The sequence below is a fragment of the Carettochelys insculpta genome, chromosome 28, assembly GCF_033958435.1.
Source record: "Carettochelys insculpta isolate YL-2023 chromosome 28, ASM3395843v1, whole genome shotgun sequence".
Taxonomy (NCBI): domain Eukaryota; kingdom Metazoa; phylum Chordata; order Testudines; family Carettochelyidae; genus Carettochelys; species Carettochelys insculpta.
The window spans coordinates 4,043,861-4,063,926 of NC_134164.1; the positions used below are offsets into that span (position 1 = coordinate 4,043,861).

Genomic DNA, 20,066 nt, shown 5'->3' on the forward strand with positions numbered 1-20,066 from the left:
ATGTGTTACTGTGTTTTCAGTAGAAGCTGCAATTGATGAAGAACAATATTCTGTTAAATTAATTAAAAAGAATTACATTTATGGCAACACCAAACATCAAGGTGATTATTTTCATAGTTAAGATCTTAGTAAGCATTTTAATGCAGTATTAATTCACAGATCATAAAAACAGCAGTAAGGCATGTAAATAAGTGCATATATATATGTGATTGTGGTCGTGTTATTATACCAACAATATCAAATCTTAGATAGAAAATTATGTAATTTTTAAAGCATATGAGAAGGAAATTGACATAATAAAATCTGTACCTAATTTTTTTTACTTCAAATTATTCCCAACAACTGGAACAATTCAATTAACATAATCTGAAAGATGTCGAGAAATCATAATTGCTGTGAAATAAAGGGCATTGTAAACAGAAAGATGTTTGAATTAAGTGATTGCACGGCACAGTAGGGTGTGCACTCATGAAATATAAAATGAAAAAAGTGTCTTCAGTTGTGGAACATTGATATCTTGTAGAATGAACTATCTTGGAGCATCTGTTTCCACTGAGGACTGTAAGTCAAGTATGCAGAACTGTGTTTTGACCGAGACTATAATGTTTTTAACTGAGTCACAGTAAAGAAAGATAAAAGAGAACAGCTATGCATTTTTAATCAGAGATGGGAACCACGTTAGACATAGTTCTGGTGCAGATCCTTTAATCAAGGTCCTAGACATGGAGGTGGGTTTGAGAACAAACTTCGTTTGACATAAACAGTGTTTAAAACCCCTTTGTGACACATTTCAGAGGTCCCAAACTGCTCTTTAAATATCTGTTTGCTACCACATGGTGGCTAACTCAGAGTGACAGACTATTTAAGGATGGGAAATGGTTATGCCTGTTGGAAGACAAGTACAGGTAGTGGCACAGTAACATTAATGCAAACCTGCTACACACCCAACAGCAATGGAAAAGATAGTAATTCCATACCTATTGTAACCGATCCCACAAATACTATGACTTGGTTATAGATCAGGGTTATGTATTACCCATCCCCGTATGCAACCAGTCTGTACTTTTTAATTTCTTTCCTTTTTATTAATTTACCAGATTGGACAACCCAGTTAAGTGAATTAATATAATAGATTTATTCTGCAAAAAAGTTTTAATGCCACATGTTTAAAGTTACAATGGAAACTGGTTTAGAAAAACTGTGAGGAATTTTAATTTGGGTGGGAGACGATCCAGTGGCAATGGAAACACAGTCATTTATTTAGCGAGAAATTAAGCAGATCATGCCCTTCTTCTGGGGTATAAAATGTGAGTGTGGGCAGTTTCAGCATTGCTGGTTAATTAATTATCTTGTCTTGCAGTGAACATTTATGTTAAAGTGTATACAAATAGTCCATTTCTAGTATGCATGGATTTGGCACTTTCTCAAAGAGAAGTAATAGATCCAAGCTACTTATGGATTGGACCAGATGGAAAGAATTTAAAAGGCAAGTTACTTTGTTATTACAGGTTATTTACTGTCTTACTGGTCCCATGCCCATTCCACCACCCACTAACCCACAGAGTCTGATTTTGATTAATGTCACATAACTAGAAGCAATCCGTAGGTGATGGGGAAACATGAAAAATTCTACTAAGATAGCTTTGTCTTCTGTTTCTCCCATGATATACAGACAATAATTAATTCCATCACTAATGGTTGAGTAGATTTCAGAATTCTGTGTGTGAGGTCACCCTTTCTAAATTTTTATTGATACCTGTCATCAGTGGGATGGTGTGATTTGTGGTTCATGATTTCTAATGTTTTTTATTTTCATGGGTGCTTTCATTAACCTTCATTCTTTAAGCCATTTTTCCTTAAATAATATATCGGCATGGACAGGCTCAAATATAAAGTTGCAGAGGAAAGGTTTGAAACATATAGAACTGGAAGGGACTCGAGAGACCATTGAGTCCAGTCCCCCTGTACTCACAGCAGGACCTGTTAACATCCCTGACAGTATTTTTTTTTAAATCTAACCTGCCCCAGATTCTTGAAAGACTCCCACAAAAGGATTGAGCTCACAACCCTGAGTGTACAGGGCCAGTGCTCCAACAGCTGGACTATCTCGCTAGTTCTCCTTTCCCTTGCCTCCAGCCCTTGATAAAAGATTTTGTAGCTGGCCCTTTTGGCTAGTCCATCAACTTACTGATGTGGAGAAGGGAATGTTTAGCTGGCTGGGGCACTTGCTTCCTTGCTGTGGTCACTCATGGCTACGTCTACGCTACGGAGATCTTTCAAAAGAAGCCGTTCTGGAAGATTTCTTCGAAAAGAACTTCTTTCGAAAGAGTGTGTCCACACACACACAGGTGGATCAAAAGAGTGATCTACTCTTTTGAAAGAGAGCATCCACACAGCCCCCGTCTTTCGAAAGAATGGAACAGGGATCAAAAACTCAGGCCCCATGAGGACTGCGCTTTCAAAAGAAAGGGCTTGCAGAATGTGTATGTGTCTTTGCTCTCAAAAGAAGCTTTCGAAAGGGGGTTGTTTTCCTGAAACGGGAAAGGAAGAGTGATTTCAAAAGCAGCACCACATTCTCTCGATTTACTTTCAAAAGAATTATTTGTGTGTAGATGCTCCATGGGATCTTTCGAAAGAGCCACTTTCTTTTGAAAAATCTTGCAAAAAACTTGCTAGTGTAGACACAGCCCATGAGAATAGCTGTCCCCCCATGCTTGCTACTCACCTGTGGTCATTTGTGAGTATAATTGTCCGTGCTCTCACACCTATCCCTTTTTGTTTTATGTCAGATAACCACATTCAATGCACGTCCCATTGTTCTGGCACGACCATCCTCTAATCTTGTTTAAATTGTAATAAGAGGAAGCGGCATACTAAATTTGGTGGTCCTAACTCTTACTATTTAGGAGGAGTTCTTGAACAAACAGACTCACAGATGGACAGATAGTCAGACAAACGCACAAGCTCAGTAAAATATATAGTAGATATATAGGAAAATGTACATTTTTATTTTAATATACAGCAATGCTAAAAGAACTCCCCTCTTCATGCTTTCTGCACATTTAACATAACTTAAAATACATCTGAAGTGCAGTATAATTTAAGAAAGTGTGCTGCAAAATCCTGTTTTCTGTCAAATAACTCTGGACACCTATAAATTTTCAAATGCCTTAGGGGAAAAAAAGAGCTTTGTAACAAGGCCTGAAGAGTATTAGATTCAAGCTATTTCAGACTAATCTATCTCTCTCTCTCTATATATATATTATCTGTCTGTGCATCTGTGAGTTCATTTGTTCAACATCTCCTAAACCATAAGAGTTAGAAACACCAAATTTGGTATACCACTTCATCTTATCTTAAGTTAAAACAAGGTCAGAGTTTGATTGTGCTAGAAAAATTGGAAATGCCTGAAATCAGGTGGTTTTCCAGGACATGGAAAGGGAGGGGCCACAGAGAGGAGGGATGCTTTCCTATAGAGTCACCACTGGGGATAATGAGTATAGGGAACTGCTATACTGCAGAGTCACCACTGGGGGCAACTGGAGCAGGATAACAGTAGCCAGCTGGGGCCAGGGCTCTCGACCATGCCAGCCACTAGACCAGGTATGTGGCCCCCTGCCCTAAACCATGCTCACCTTGCCCCTCAGCCACAGTGCTGGACAGGGTGAGCCCTGCCAGTCACTGCTCCCGTGGGACCTCTTCCCCCACCCCAGGGCCATACAGCCCAGTCTTACTCTCCTCCCACCCCAAGAACTGTGGACCAGCCCAACCCCTCCTAGGAGCAAAGGCCAGTCCGGAACCACATCCTGCCCCCTTCTACCAGGGGGATCCAGGAACTGCCATCTACCCAAGCAGATGCTAGGAGGGCTGGGAACTGTGGCCCACACCCATGGAACAGACCTCAGGGTAACTGTGAACCTTAATTCCCCTCAACCCCCATCAAGTAGAGGCTGGGGAGTCAGGAACTGCAATCCCCCCATTTAGGAGATACTGGGAGGGGGACTGGGTACTGCAGTACCCATCCCCCTCTGCTCCTCGAGGAGACACTGGGAGGTCCTGGAAATGCACCCCCAATTGAGGAAACAATGGGTGGCCAGGAGCCACTGTCTTCCACCTCCTTCCCCAGAGGAGGCACAGGGGCTGGGAACCAGGGTCTGCCTCAGAAACACTGGGACCAAGAACTGCTGTCCTGTCCCCTCCTTCCTGGAGAAGATGTCAGTGCTGGGCAGCACAGCCCTAACCAGTCCCAAGACCAGCACCACCTTCATCAGTACAGGTGGCCTTGGTGAGCTCTGCGAGACTTCCCAGCTACCTGCACAGGCCCCCCAGGCTGACTCCTGCACTCACCTAAGCCCCATCACATACCCAACCCACTATCCTGCACACCCAACCCTCTCCTGTGTGCGCCCAACACCTCCCCTCACTCTTCCATCACCTGCATTGAGCTCCCACAGCTCCCACAAACAATCCTCTGGTCTGAATTGCTAACCACCACCCTCACTCCAGGACATTTTACCGCCTTCCCTGAACCTCCACAACTTTCCAAACTTCTGCCCTCACTCCTGCATTCCCACCTTCTGGGCAGAGCTCCCCCCCTCACATACGACCCCCTGCCTTATACAATCATCTGAATATAACATGTACATTTTTTCTTTTAATTTCCAAAAAGAACCCACTATCTCATCAGTTAGTACACTACATAAATTATGCATCAGTATTTGTTTTAATGTTAATAAAGTTTCCTGTTTCCATTTTAGGACAAAGTTACGTCAATCTTACTAAAACAGGAAAGCTGATGGTGAGAGCTTTTCAGGAGTCTATGTCTGGATCTTATACTTGCACTCTTTCTTATAAAACCATCAAAACTGATATACAAGAAGAGAGAGAGGAATATAAGACATACAAATTTATGGTATATGGTAAGACTGTACAAATTTGCTGATTAACTAGTGCCTGTGACTTTTCTGAATATTGGTTTATTGAACACAGCAATGTACTACAGAATAAAAATACATTTTCAGGCACCTTGGTGATAAATATCTTTAGTTTTCTAAATACCAGTTTTTGAAAAGTCAGTTCAATACGACTTTTATTTCAATCAAATCAATACAACTACCAAGAGTATGTTGTTACTATCCTTGATAATGAAATAATCTTTATCCTTGGAGAAAATAGATGAGTTAATTGCCTTACTGTCATCCACCAATCAGAAGCAGGAGCTCTGGCTTGGCTGTGAACTTGTTCCAAAGAAGTGTCAAAGATGGGACTCTTCGCTGTTATAGAAGGAGTTTTCTGATCTTAGTTGTTGACATACAATACAAGTGATGGAAGGATGACAGATTGTGCACTTCAGCAAGCCCATCAGTCTCCCAAAAACTGTTACAGGCTACGTCTACAGTAGCCCCTTTTTGAAAGGGGCATAGTAATGAGCAAGGTCAGAAGATGCTAATGAGGTGCTGTCATGAATATGGAACACCTCATTAGCATAATAGTAGCCATGGCAATTCAAAAGTGCCGCTTTTGAATCGTGCACTGCCCATGTAGATGGGCGCCTTTTGAAAGGGCCCCCCCCCCCCAGTCTTTGAAAGTCCCTTATTCCTAAAACCAAATAGGAATAAGGGGCTTTCGAAGATTGGGGGGTACTTTCGAAAGGCCCTCGTCTACATGGGTGACATGGGATTCAAAAGCGGCACTTTCTAATTGCTGTAGCTGCCATTATGCTAACGAGGCACTGCATATTCATGGTGCACCTCATTAGCATATTCTGACCTTGCTCATTACCATGCCTCTTTCAAAAAGTAGCCATAAAAAAGTAAATAAAAGGAGAAAGAAACAGGTGTAATTTCTTTTTCCAGTTAGACTTAAAAACTCTCTGTCCTAAAATCCAGGTACATGAAGTACTTTCTTTAACAACTTCTCATCACATTTCATCTGTGTCTGCTAGTAACAGAGAGAGGTAGCTGTGTTCGTCTTTTTTCTATCAAAACAAAAAAGCAGTCCAGTAGCACTTTAAAGACTAAGAAATCTGTGTCTACTTGTTAAGCAAGTGCACAGGCTCAAAATGGCAGTGTTACTTCTGTAGCTATTTTGACATATAACTTTTTCCAATATTTGGTATTTAGGTGCATAGTCATACAAAAAAGTAGTGTGGATACATATGAAAATTTTTGTGGATAACAAACTAAATTAATAGTACAACACCGTTTACGTCAGGGAAGCTAGAACAGGGATGAATTTGGCCCATCATGCTTAATAAATAAACAAATTTGTTTGCCTCAAAATAAAAGTCTATTTAATATCTAAGCTATGAAGAATAGGACTTCATAGGGAATATAGTGTGTGTAGGACGGACATTATATTGCATGTACTTATGTGCATATTCATTTTCTTAAGCATATAGGGAACCTGACTACACTTACCAGATATCTGTTCGGTTTACTACAAAAGAGTGTGGATTAGCAGCTAATGGTCAATTTTTTGAAGAATTGAAGAAAATCTTGAATGATTTAATCTCTGATTTGACATGTCATGTCGTAGAACCGTCATACAAATGTCATGTTATCAAAATACCAAAACATGGCCTCCTGGATGAGCTATTTGTTACTTTTCAAGGTAATAGAGTTACACATTTGTTTAAGAAGTAGTGTAACACTGATACTTTGTTAACAAAAGAGTTAAATTTAAGGGTAACATAAATAACATTTACAGTTATATCAGACTGATTCCTAATGTGTTGCTTCTCTGCTTTCCTTCAGAGTTTCTGTATCTTTTCTTGTTAGCCCACAGATGGAGCTATAATGCAGTTTATGAAATAATTGAGTTTATAGTACTGTACTTTTTACAACCTTACTGTCAAAGGTTATTCTGTAGAGAGATGTTTTATACAAAGGGCCAGCGGAACAGAAGAATGGCCATACTGTGTGGTCCATCTAACCCAATATCCTGCCTTCCAACAGTGGCCAGTGCCAGGTGCTTCAGAGGGAATGAACAGAACAGGTAATCATGAAGTGATCCATTCCTTGTCCCACATTCACAGAAGATAATTTACTGAAGTCCAGACAAAGTTCATTTATAACTCTTCATTAATGTTGTCATTCTACCAAATGAATGATATTTATTCTTGTTGTTTTTTACTTTTTCTTATTCAGGGTTGGCAACCTTATATTCTTCTTACAAAACTTCTGATTATATACCTGGTTGTCATGCAAATTGGTCTTTCTAATGTCCACTCATATCTGGTTTATATATGAAGTCTTGGGCCTTCCCTTTGGTCATCTTCCATCCTTGACCATTGTGAGGACCAGCCTATCAACATGATTCCATCAATTTGTCTTCATTTGGGGCAACCCTCATTATGCCCCTCACAACTTCATTTAATTTCCTGTTATGGAGTGTGCAACTATTTTACCATCTCCACATCTGCATTTTCATAGGAGCAAGCATAGTGATTTCTTTTCTTGTGTCTGGTCGAGTTTCTGTTCCGCACATTTGGATGGGTCGAATAAATACATTGCCTTTTAATTTTATTGGCATCTTTTATCACAGATTATTGGCATCAGCAACACAAAGCAGCTTTGGTATAGTTCTGGTCTTCACTCAGAAATGTCCCATTGTCAGCAACCATTGATCCTATGCATTTAGAATTTGTCATTTGTTTCAGCTTTCTGCCTATGTTATCCTTTCAGGTATGTCCTCCTTCCTCAGTTATACCCTCAGTCTTGCTAACATTCACTCTAAGTCCTGCCTGCTCAGAACTATGTTGCCACTGTTCAGAGTTTGATTGCCGGGTCTTACGATTTTTCATACATATCTCTGACTTGTCAGAGAATAGCGTGCTCCAAGACATCTTCCTTCTTATATTCTTATTTATTACATCCAAGGCAACTGCCAACAAAGAAGGACTTGACACTAACATCTCCTTCCCCAGGACAGTTGAACATTTACTGGAAATTTGCACTGGTTTAATCACTCCTAGAACTTCATGTGCTGTTTCTAACAATGTTAACTTTCATTTGTACCAGATATCCTCAACAAAGCCCTTTCTGTAGTCAGGATATCTATATATTATTTCTTGTTCAAAGATTTTTTTTAATTCACGTCTTTAAATTTCCAGCACTTAGGCCCTTCTGGTACTCAGGTGTTCAGATGTTTTCATAGTCTCTACATTTTGAAGTCCATAGGGACAGCCAGTCCATAATGCTCCCAGATGTTGTCAGACTGGAGAATTGATGAGGTACAGTGACACTTCAAACATATTTTCTCTTGACTATGTATCTGCCCTACATGAGCTGATCTGATACAATCTGCAGTTGTTTTGGGACAATTTTTCATCAGTGGAGTGAATGAATTCCCCCACCCTTTCCTTCAGTGTTCACAACAGATAGGACTCCAGCCATCTTTCCACAGTTTGAAGTTATTTGTCTATACGGGGGTTTCAGTCTGTCCCATCTCTAATTTCCAGATCTTTTTTCTTAGGCTATGGTTACACTAAATTTTTTTGCCAGGAAAACCCTGGTTTTGTTTACAAAACTCATGGAGCGTGCACACTCAAAATGGGATTTGTCAACAATATCTGGAAAACGTACCATATTCAACAGCAGTGTTCTGTTTCAAAGCTTTGAGGCAGAATGCTGCTGCCAACAGATTTGGTCTACAGAAAAGCTGTGTGGACTCTCTGGGGTCCATCTCTTGACAGACAGGGCATCCACATCAATGAGCAGCCTTGTCTGCTGTGCTTCTGGTTGCCTGTTTTCTCAAGAGAGCAGCCAGGCAGTCCAGCTGCTCTGTCGACAGAGCAGAGCACTCCACTGTTTGGTTTTTGTATGTGGCTGTACTCTGTTGACAGATGTTTTGTCAGGAAATCTCTTCTGACAGTGACTTCTGTGGACACAGTGCTGTAGTGTAACTGTGGCCTAATTGTTTATTTCATTATTTTGTTAGTGAATGACACTAAAGCACTGGACAGGAATTGTAAGGACTACTGCTTTTTTCTCTTATTGATAAATCATACAACAAAGGTGGGTTTTTTTCCTCCAGAACCTTGAATTTCTCCAGTTCTCTCTGACCCCTGAGAATTAATCATTAGGCATTCAGAATGTTTATTAGCTAATACTTTTAACGTCCTAGGATGCCAAGCTAGCAAGACTAACTGATTTGTACATATTCATGTTTCCTAAGTAATTTCTTACATGTTTTTAATCAGTTGGTGGTAATCAGAGTTGCGTGTGCTTCCTGATTATCCATTTCTCAGTATTATTAAATACTCAGTTAAGTGGTTTAGATCACAGGAAAATGGTTTTGAAATGAAAATAATATCTTGACCATAGAAACAAATGTAATGTCTCTTCCTCACAAATTAAAGGCAAAATAGAGAGTGCCTCTGTTCTTGAGTTGCATGTGCAACAGCATAACATTAACGTAATATAAAGATAAATAATAGCAACGGTATGATAACTGACATCTCAGTGCTTTGTAAAACAGATTTCCAGATGAAAGCTACTCATTTCAAGATGCTTCATTGTTATGTTTTCGTCAGGGTATTTCTGATGATACATTATAAAACAGTTTTGCTCTTTCATCCCCTTTCTCCTTTTCTTTATAGTAAATCCTTTTGCCCCAGGATGGGAAGCAGTTTGCCAACAGATTTCTTATGACTGTGAAGATGTAACCAACAGAAGAGTTCAGGAAGTAGGATTTTTTTCAATGCAGACATACTTAAATAAATGTGTGAACATTAGAACTCAGAGGGCAGGTGTGGCTTTGGGAGGGGGGTTGTAAAATATAAACCATAAAGTTAATTAAAGGTGAAATTTTCTTTTCCCTATACCAACCCTAGATAATTGGGCTTTGTGCAATGGCGTCTTGAAGAGCAAGCACAGCAAGAAGAAGTAATCTCTTCCATCAATCCAATGTGGAACTAGAGATCCCTTCACATATCCATGCCAGTGGTCCCCTATGTATTTAATCTGGATCATTGTGAAATGTCCTTTTCTTTATTGTACAGGGCATGCAGATTTCCTGCACATATCCAAACATGTCCAACGCTTAAGTACTTTTCTTTGAATTCAGAGTTGTCTGTCCATCATTGTATTCAGTGGATCAGTAGGGTTTAAGTGTTGTAGAATAGTGTTTCTTAAACTTTTTGAGACTACAGAACACCAAACAATAATATTTTTATGCAGAACACCTATCAAAATTTTCTTCAAAACATTGTTGTCAGACCAAAAAACAAACAAGCAAAAAAAAAAAAAACCAAACAGCAATATATACAGCAAAAAAAAAAAAAATGAAGTAATTTAGTCATATATCATAGCAATGAAGAAGTAACATTGTATCTGGTTTTAATAACAGAAGGTAGTAGTACTTTCACTCACTTCTGGCTTTTTAAAAAGAAATGTAACATATTGGCTATGCCTACACTTGCACACTACGTCGACATAGCCTATTTCGAAGTAAGAACATCGAAATAGGCTACTTCAACACATATCATCTACACATCCTCCAGGGCTGGTGCTGTTGATGTTCAGTATCGAAGTAGCGGCGAGGAACGTCTAAAGGAGCCGCCCCGAAAGGAAATGTGGAGCATCCACACACACAAGCGCTCACCGTCGAAATAAGAGGCCAGGAAAGCCCACTGACAGGGTCACAGGCTGGACGAGCCCTTCCGGGGCAACAGCAAGCTGCTCCTTTAAAAGGCTCCTCCCAGACACACCTGGCCTGCACAGCACGAGGTCTGCAGAGTGCTAGTCACACTCTTGCAGACCAACACACAGTAGCTATGGACTCCCAGCAGCTGGAAGCCCTCCAGGTAGTCACCCAGGGAACAAGCACCCTGCTAGGTGCTGCACGGGAGGCTGCCCAGCAGCTCCTGGCAGAGGACCTTCCCAGGGGGCAGACTGGGACGCCCCTGATCACTGGGCTCCCCTCTTCCTCCCCCGCTGGGTGGTCTGCCACCTCTGGAGCTACCCCACCAGCTCTGAGTGGTGGGAGCAGTTGGTCATGGGGGAGTGGGACGATGACCAATGGCTGAGGAACTTCCGCATGCACCGGCAGTCCTTCCTGGAGCTCTGTCAGTGGCTCAACCCCACACTGAGGCACCAGGACACACGGATGCGGTGCACCCTCCCCGTTGAGAAGAGGGTCGCAATAGCCATCTGGAAGCTGGCCACTCCAGACAGCTACCACTCCGAGGGACACCAGTTTGGAATGTGAAAGGCCACGGTCGGGGCTGTCGTCATGGAGGTAAAGAGTCCTGGGCATGCATCCACTGGGGAGGGGGGTGGGAGCCGGGGAGAGGGGCCCGGGTATGGGGCTGAGGAGGGAGGGGCTGGGCGGGGGGGTGCCCAGGAGGGGGGCCTGGGAGGAGGGGCATGGGGGCACCCTGCACACCCTCATGGGCGCTTGTGTTCCCTCCCCACAGGTGGTCCGTGTGCTCAAAGCCATGCTGCTCCAGAAGGTCGTCCGACTCAGGGACGTGGACACAGCTGTCGCTGGATTTGCTGCCGTGGGGTTCCCATACTGCTTTGGGGCCCTGGACGAGACCCACATCCCCATCCACACCCTGGACCACAGCAGGGGGAGATACACCAACTGCAGGGGCTACTACCCCATGGTCCTGCAGGCCATGGTGGACAGCCAGGGCCGCTTCCAGGATGTCTATGTGGGCTGACCTGGCTGCACACACAACGCCCACGTCTTCCAGAACTTGGGCCTGTGCCACTGGCTGGAGGCAGGGACCTACATCCCCCAGAGGGAGATCCCTTTGGGGGACGCCACCGTGCCCCTCTGCCTCGTGGCGGACACAACCTACCCCCTCCAGCCCTGGCTCATGTGCCCGTACACTGGCCACCTCAACACCAGCCAGGAGCGGTTCAACGCCCACCTGAACCACGCCTGCCAGGTGGTGGAGAGGACCTTCAGCCGCTTGAAGGGCCGCTGGCGGTGCTTCCTTGCCCGCCTGGACATCGGCCTCCAGAACATCCCCCAGGTTGTGGGCGTGTGCTGCACACTCCACAACATTGTCAGGAGCAAGGGGGAGGCCTTTGTCCAGGGGTGGGCAGTCGACGCTTGGACGGGCTTCCCCCAGATGGCTGCCGCACCCAGTCGCCAGGCCCACCGCGAGGTGTATGGGTCCACGAGGCCTTGCGGGCCCATTTTGATCTGGGAGATCCCTGAGCACCTCCCTGGCCTTCCCTGGAGCCTCACCCCACTGCCCGCACATCGCCCCCACCACCCATACACCATCCCCCCAACAAGCATACGTCTCAGGTTCTTTGGAAAATAAAATTGAATTATTGAAAACTGGTAACTGTGTTATGTGCACAACCAAAACTGCAACCAATGTACAAAGGAGGACAACTATATACAAATGGGGGCCCAACAGATGGCTTGGCCATCGGCCCATCCGTCTGGGGTGGGTGTAGAGGGGCATGACCCCTGGTGGGTATGGGTCACAAAACCCTTCCCTCCCTTGTCCACGGTCCCTGGCGTTGGGGCTGGGAGGACCAGCAGGTACAGCTGGGATGCCTCCACCGGCTGGTCTTCAGCCCCAGTGGGCTTCTGTTCTGGGGGGCTGGCAGGCGGCACAGCAGGTGGGGCGGCAGCGGTGGCATGGGGGGGGCACTGGTGGGTGGGAGCTGGGCGACAGCTTCTTGGATCAACCCAGCTATGTCCCGGACTATGCCCATGAATTCCTTCCACGCCACCCAGCACTGGGTGGACTCCTCCTGGTGGAACCGGAGTCTTTCCTTGGCCACCTCCGTCTGCTGCTAGAGAGCTGCCAGGAGCTGGGTATCCACGGGGGCCATCCCCTGGGTCTGTCAGTGGCGTCACTGTCCTGCTGGCCTTGGGGGTGTCACCGGGCGCTGGCGGTGGCTGACCTCTGGCGGGCTCTCGGGAACCATGGAGGGTGCCTGGCTGCCTGGGGCCTCAGATGGTGCAGCTGCAGAGAGGGAGGGGAAGGCTGTTAGTATTGTGCCGTGGCCCGTTCTCCCTGCCCCCCTTTTGGTGCTGGGTCTCTGTCCCTGTCAGAGGGTGTGATCTCCCTGTTGGGTGTCCCCATTGCATAGTCACCCCCACTCCTGGGGTTAGGACACAGTGCTGTCCATGGGTGTGGTTGCTGACAGGCGCTGATGGCCATGCCGCCATCCTGGGACCATGCTGTGGCTGGCCAGTTGCGGGTCAGGGTCTGCTGGGGGTGCGTGAGGCTCTCAGTCATGTCTGGTGCCCCCGCCCCATGGCCCAGGGGTGTGTTCCCTGTGGGGCATGTACCTGACCATCCATTGCTGTGGTTGGGGGAACCCTGGTGGGAGGATGCCCAGCTGGTGCTCCAGGAGGGGAGGTCTGGGAGGAGCCCCTCCCCCCCATCCCACTGCTGGACCTGTCCTCCACCGTCCCAAGGGGGTGCTCCTTGGGCAGGCCCTGGGGTGCAGCGCTGGCCTCCAGGCCGGAGTCCAGCTCCGAGGCCTGCTGGGCTTGTTGGCCATGGTGTCAAGGGTGGCTGCGGGGAGAGGAGTTGTCCCGGGGACTCAGGATGGCCCTGAGCTCCCTGTAATATGGGCAAGCAGCAGGGGCGGCCCCAGACCAGCTGGCTGAGTCCCAGGCCCGGGTGTAACCCTGCCACAACTCCTTCACCTTGCTCCGGACATGATCTGGAGTGTGGGCAGGGTAACCCCGGGCAGCCAAGCCCTCGGCCAGTCAAGTGAATGCTTCCGCATTCTGCCACTTGCTCCCCATCATGTGGAGCACCTCCTCCTCACCCCAGAGCCCCAGCAGGTCTCGGAGCTCGGCCTCCAACCAGGAGGGGCGCCGCCTCTTTTTGGCCCCCCGTTTGGCTGCCAGGGGTGCCTGGGTCCCCTCGGGGGGGGGTGTCCTGGGGGGCACTCTGGGGACTGGCTGGATGCCATGGCGCTGGGTAGTCGGGTTGGGGTCTGTAGAGGGCATGCAGGGCTAGCACGTGCGTGTGCTGCTGCCTGCACGCTCTCAGCTTCCTGCCACAGGAAATCCGGGTCTGTGGTGCTTTAAGGGCCGCTGCACATGGGGACCATAGAGCCCTGCAGGGGCTGGACAAAGTGTCTCAACCCCTTATCTGATTGCCCCCATGGAGGACCCTGCTATTTCGAAGTAGTGGGATGCAGATTGTCTACACATGCCCTACTTCGACATTGAACATCAAAGTAGGGCGCTATTCCCATCTTTGGATGGGAACAGCGATTTCGACGTCTCACCACCTAATGTCGATTTCAATGTCGAAATAGCGCACGGTGCGTGTAGATGCGACGCGTGCTATTTCAATGTTGTGCTGGCTACTTTGAAGCAGCCTGTTAGTGTAGATGCACCCATTCTGTTTACTCATATCAGTGAAAATAATAAATTCAGTAAATCATCACACACCACACATGCACAATGGCTGACATCAAGCAGCCTCCCCCACAGTATAGCGCATGCTCCACACATAGTTGGTTGCTACGCTATCATATAGATAGAAGAAGACTAGAGAAGGGGGAGGTTGGACAACGTTAGTCAACCTTGCTGTGCTGACAGACTATTACCACTCTCGTAAGATGTAGAAATAAAATTAAGTTTCAGTATTTCCATTACTGTTATTGTAAAATGGTTATTTATTGTAAAACTTTGAATTATTTTTCCAAATGCTCGGAGAACACCTCTGAGTTGTTCACGGAACACCAGTGTTCCTTTGACCATACTTTAAAAAACACTATTGTAGAAGGCTTTCATGGTCCCTTCATGCTACAGTAAATTTCACTGCTGGTATCTACAGATTTTGACTGATTGCAGGCTTCCCTATGCAAAGAACAGGAATGCTTATGTGTAGTGTCCAGATTTTAAATAATTCAGCTCAAGACAGAAAACTATTTAAATGTCATATTTATCCAAAATTCGCTGAGGCCAATATTAATGTTTCTTATATATTTACTTTCTACATGAAATTACGAAAATTAGCAGTATGTTAACATGCATTGTATATTTTATTTCAGTCTTTCTAGAATAGAGACCTTTGGGTTTTGATTTGTTAACTGTGATACAGTTTAAACAAACTATCAAGTGTAGGTTCTGTTTTATACATAGTTAATTTAGCTTTATGGTGGTTGTTCATAACATACATTATACAGTAAACCCTCAAAATGCATGATTTCGAGTTGCACTTAACTCGCATTAACACAAGTTAAGCGCAGCTCAAAATCCCGCTCCCCTCCCACCGCCCTGGCTCAGCCCTGTGCGGCCCCACTTCAACCCCCAACCCCACTGCCGTGGTTCAACCCCCCTGTGAGTGGCTCTGGTTCGACTCCCCCACTCCAGCTCAACACCCCTCCTGGCCCCAGTTCAAGTCCCCTGCATGTGGCTCTGGTTCAACTTTCCCACCCCACTTCAAACACCCCACATGCAGCTCTGGTTTGACTCCCCTGCACCAGTTCAAACCCCAGCCTGCGCATGGCTCTGGTTCAACTCCATGACACCCCTCCCCCTACCACAGCCTAACCCACCCCAGGCTTAACCCACTTGCCCCCCTCCCACAGCCTCAACCTACCGCCAGGCTTAACCCTCCCCAACTGCCCCCCCGACCCCAGGATTTACCTTCAAAGGAGCTCTGGGTTTTCCTGCTGCTTCTCTGGCTGCCAAATGTGCATTCTGTTGGGAAAAACTGCCCCCTCCCGATTTATGGAATTCGAGTTATGCTAGGGTGCGTGGGAAACACAGCCCTCACGTAAATCAGGGTTTTACTGTGTTGCGTATTGGCCCTGATCTTTGGCCCACTAAAGGCACTGGAAAGATTCTGGATCAGGATGCAGTGCAGTGGGTGCAGGATCAGGCGAGTATTTCATATTATACACATATTCAGACAGAATTAGGATAAAATATATTTATTGATACATGTAATCTACAAAAAAACCAAATCTACAGTCATGTTTATCATGTAATTGTTCCTAAATTTTAGGCAAGAGATCTCATTGAAGAATTTTTCCATAAACAAACATATGTTCTGAAGCACGAGTTTTGGAATGTACCTGCAATACACTACATAGACCACAGTTTTGAAGTTACTCGGATTGACAGCTGTCGACCAGGTTTTGGAAAAAATGATGACACCCACAATGACTGCGCTAGTTGCTGTGGTAATTATAGAATAACAAAGTACCCATGTTTTTAGCAAACAATATAAAACTATTGTATAATAACCCTGGCTTACTATTTTTCTGCCAGATATATGTATGTTTTTAATATTGATGGCAAAAGTAATTGTACTACTCTCTATGTTTTGGAAAGGCATTGAGATTCTAAGTGATAAAGCTAGCAGGAATGGAAACAGTGAAGAAAAAGGTGCTGGTAGTATTTGATTATAATATAAAATCTACCTCTGGTGTCACTTGCCCATAAGTAAAAAGAAGCTACCACTGGTAATATGTATAATGTAGTAATAATAACAATTAATAATGTGCATGATGGTAATATGTATAGTGTATGGTAATATGTATAATATCTGCAAACATGGCTGATTTTCTTTACTTCTTCTTTAATCAGTTATAATATTCAGGACATGGGCTCAATAAGAAATTGTCACTTTCATAGTATGGCTGTTTTAAAATACATGTACAACTGTTCAAGGCGTTCTCCTGCAAACAGTGTCTATTTCTGAATTTAGTGTTATAGGAGGCAGGGCATTCTCAGTAGCTCTTTAGTTCTTGTGCTCAGGCTCTGTCTGCACAGCGCTTTTTCCGACAGCAACCTAGACTAGTGAATGGGCTGCATGAATGGCCTTCCTTCATCTCAGTGAGCCACAAAATTGTAACCAAGACAGTCTCCTGGGACAGGATAGGTTTGCCAACTATGCTTGCATATCTAGAATTTGCAGTGTGCCAGTTGAACCATAGCAGTGCTTTGATTGGATGCAGCGGGAGCACACGGCTCTCACAGTCAGTGCTGTTTGCAATCAGCCGTCAGTTCCCTTTACTTTTCACCAATTCACCTTGCTCTACATATGTGTCACTTTACTAATACCTACAGGAAAAAAACTACGTGAACAGAAACTAGCAGAATCTGACAACCCTGTGCTTGGGCAACAGTAAACATATCTCATGAGTAACACAGAGAGCCTGATGGCCTGCTAGTGGGCCGCAGGTTGCTCACCACTGTGCTGTGGCCAAGTCACTCTAAGGTTTGCGGTTTAGCTGCTCTTTGTCAGCAGAAGAGCATCTCCCACCACTGGGGCTTTATATTGGTAAAACTTTTGTCAGTCAGGGATGTGGATTTTTTCAAACTTCTTACCAACAAAAGTTTTACTGATAAACGTCCAATGTAGACATAGCCTCTCTTTGGGGTGGCTTTCAGCACATAGTGCAAAGGCTGTCTACTTAAATATGGACTAGAGATTGGAAAGGACCTTGAAGGGTCAACTATCCCTCTGCCTGTGATGAAGCAGGGCCAGGTATACATAGACCATCTGAACAGGTGTTTGTTTAACTTGTAGTTAAAAACTTCCAATGTCAGGGATACCACAGATTCCCTTAGAAGCCTATTCCAGCACATACATACTCTTTATAATTAGAAAGTTTTTCTTCGTAACCTAAATACCGATTGTAGCAAATTAATCTGATTGCTTCTTGTTTCACCTTATGAGGACATAGAGAACAGTTGGTTACTGCCCTCTTTACAACAGCTCTGAACAAATTTGAAAACAGTTATGAGGTCCCCTCTCATGCTGCTGTTTTCCAGAATATGTATGCCCATCTTCTTTAACCTTGCCTCGGAGGTCAGTTTTTCTAAACTTTCTTTTTTTCTCTCTCTCCTCAGGACACTCCAGTTTGTCCATATCTTTTTAAAAAATGTGGTGCCCAGAACTGGACACTACTGCAGCTGAGGCCTTACTGTTGCCGAGTAGAGAGGCACAGTTATTTCCTGTGTCTTACATATGACACTTCTATTAAAATACCCCAGAATATAAGCCTGTTTTGCAACTACATCACGTTGTTGGCTCACATTTCACTTGTGATCCACTAAAATCCCCAGACAGTTTACTGTCAACAACAACAACAACAACAACAAATGAAAACAGTCAAGTAGCACTTCAAAGACTAACAAAATAATTTATTAGATGAGCTTTCATGGGACAGACCCACTTCTTCAGACCTGAAGAAGAAGTGGGTCTGTCCCATGGAAGCTCTCCTAATAAATTATTTAGTCAGTCTTTAAAGTGCTACTTAACTGCTTTTTTGTTTTGATAGTAGGTAGACTAGCATGGCTTTCTCTCTGTTACTGTCAACAAAAAAGCTGTACAGATGTTCTGGAGCCTCTTTTGTCAACAGTCAGTTACTTCTGGTTTGCTGAGCAGGACTGTTAGCCAAGCTTCTGGTCAGCCATTCTGTCAAGAGAGGGCAAGGCAGTCTGGCTGCTCTGGGTTGACAGAGCGGATTGCTCTTTCAATCCGCTTTTGTGCGTGGATGTGATCTGTTGACAGAAGTTTTGCCACACGATCTCTTCCAACAGCATCTTCCATCGGCAGATAATTCTTGTGTAGACATAACCGAAGAGTTCTCTTAAAAGATACTCTCAGGACTCTCAGAATGGAGTATAAATATGAAATGAAAAGTAACTGATATAAAATATATTAAAATTAAGAATATAGTTTTCTTCCATTTGATCACTTATTTCTATATACAGCATACAAAAATATAACTTGGAAATAATATAGTGATCTGCTGATTGTCTCTTATGCAAATTTGAAAATTTCATAATGTGTATAACCCAACCTACGGTGGATAGCATGTGACTGAAATACTGTGTATTTGTTTGATTACAGTGGTTTGTGACCCTGGAACTTACAGTCCTAACAATGAAGTGAGTTGTCGGATTTGTACAAGCATTCGAATCAAATACTATGGAGCAAAATCTTGCTAATAAACTTAAAATAGAAAATGGAAAACTGAAGAAAAGTTGTGAAAGCATTATTCTTTTGTGAGTCCCTTTTTTAAACTTCTAATACTGGGCTCTTACATTTGTTGTCAAACAATAGCAAATGTTTTTAAGATTTATATAACTTTACATTTTCTTTATTCAGGAGTCAACTGTGGATAGAAACTCTAAAAATGACTAGTGTAAAATGTTCATGTAGGGGAGAGTAATTCTATGGAAAACAAAAAATACAAAGAAAATTATGAGTATTGATTTGTGGTTTTTACAGAAAAGTGTCTGGTTTTTGGTATTGACACTGAAAATAGCATAGCACTGTATTTTAAATAAGTGAAGGATCAATAAGCAACTCATGGAGAAATGATATATAGTATAGTGGAATGATTGTAGAAGCATTATAATGTGTTACAGTGCTTTAAGTAAAAAGTCTATCCATGTACATTAATATTTGCTAGAAATTACTCTTATGGGTTAGAAGTACATATTTAAACTCTATAATGTAAAAAATAAAACTAATTATTTTACTTCCTTTTGCTTTTTATCCCTTTTTCAGAAAGAAAAAACCATGGTTCTTACAACTTTTCTTAGTGCGTGGGAATTCTTTTTCAAGTTAGGGAAATATAAATCACTGATATTAATATACTTACTGATTTTGCTACAAAATATAGTGTATAAGTATTGATTATCCATGCTTGCAAAATGAGCATATTGTTGGAGCTCATTTATAAACTCTTTTAAATTCAGAATCTACAATGATAACTCTGGCAGATTGTATGCAGCTAAAAATATTAATTTACTATACTTAAAATTTCACAATGCTATGCAGAAAAGTCTTTTATTATTTAAAAAAGAAGCTTAATGTAGAGTATTGCAATGAAGGCTGGAAAACAGTTTTTCTTTTTGCTTGGCATTTAATAAAAACTTAGAAACCAGATCATGTATCTGAGGCAAGGTATGTTGGCAGATTCCACAGTCCTGGAATCAGGAAACATAAGGGGATTGCTTATATGACTTTTATGTTCTCTGCTGCTTCCCTCATACTTTCAGAAACTATAAGTAAACACAAAAAGTGTTGAGCATTTTGATCTCCATCTGCTTTCTTCAGTATCTATTTTTTCTCTGCATATTGCATATGACATGCT

The 20,066-nt window shown here is 43.6% G+C and overlaps 1 protein-coding gene across 1 annotated transcript; it reads left to right on the forward strand.

Annotated features, from left to right (window-relative positions):
• Nucleotides 1-18,912, forward strand: ZPBP2 (zona pellucida binding protein 2). The gene is given in 8 exon segments (XM_074979320.1): nt 1-17; nt 19-101; nt 1,361-1,486; nt 4,758-4,919; nt 6,394-6,612; nt 9,602-9,687; nt 15,956-16,133; nt 18,815-18,912. Coding segments are annotated over 8 exon segments (969 nt in total).
• The last annotated feature ends 1,154 nt before the right edge of the window (nt 18,913-20,066 follow it).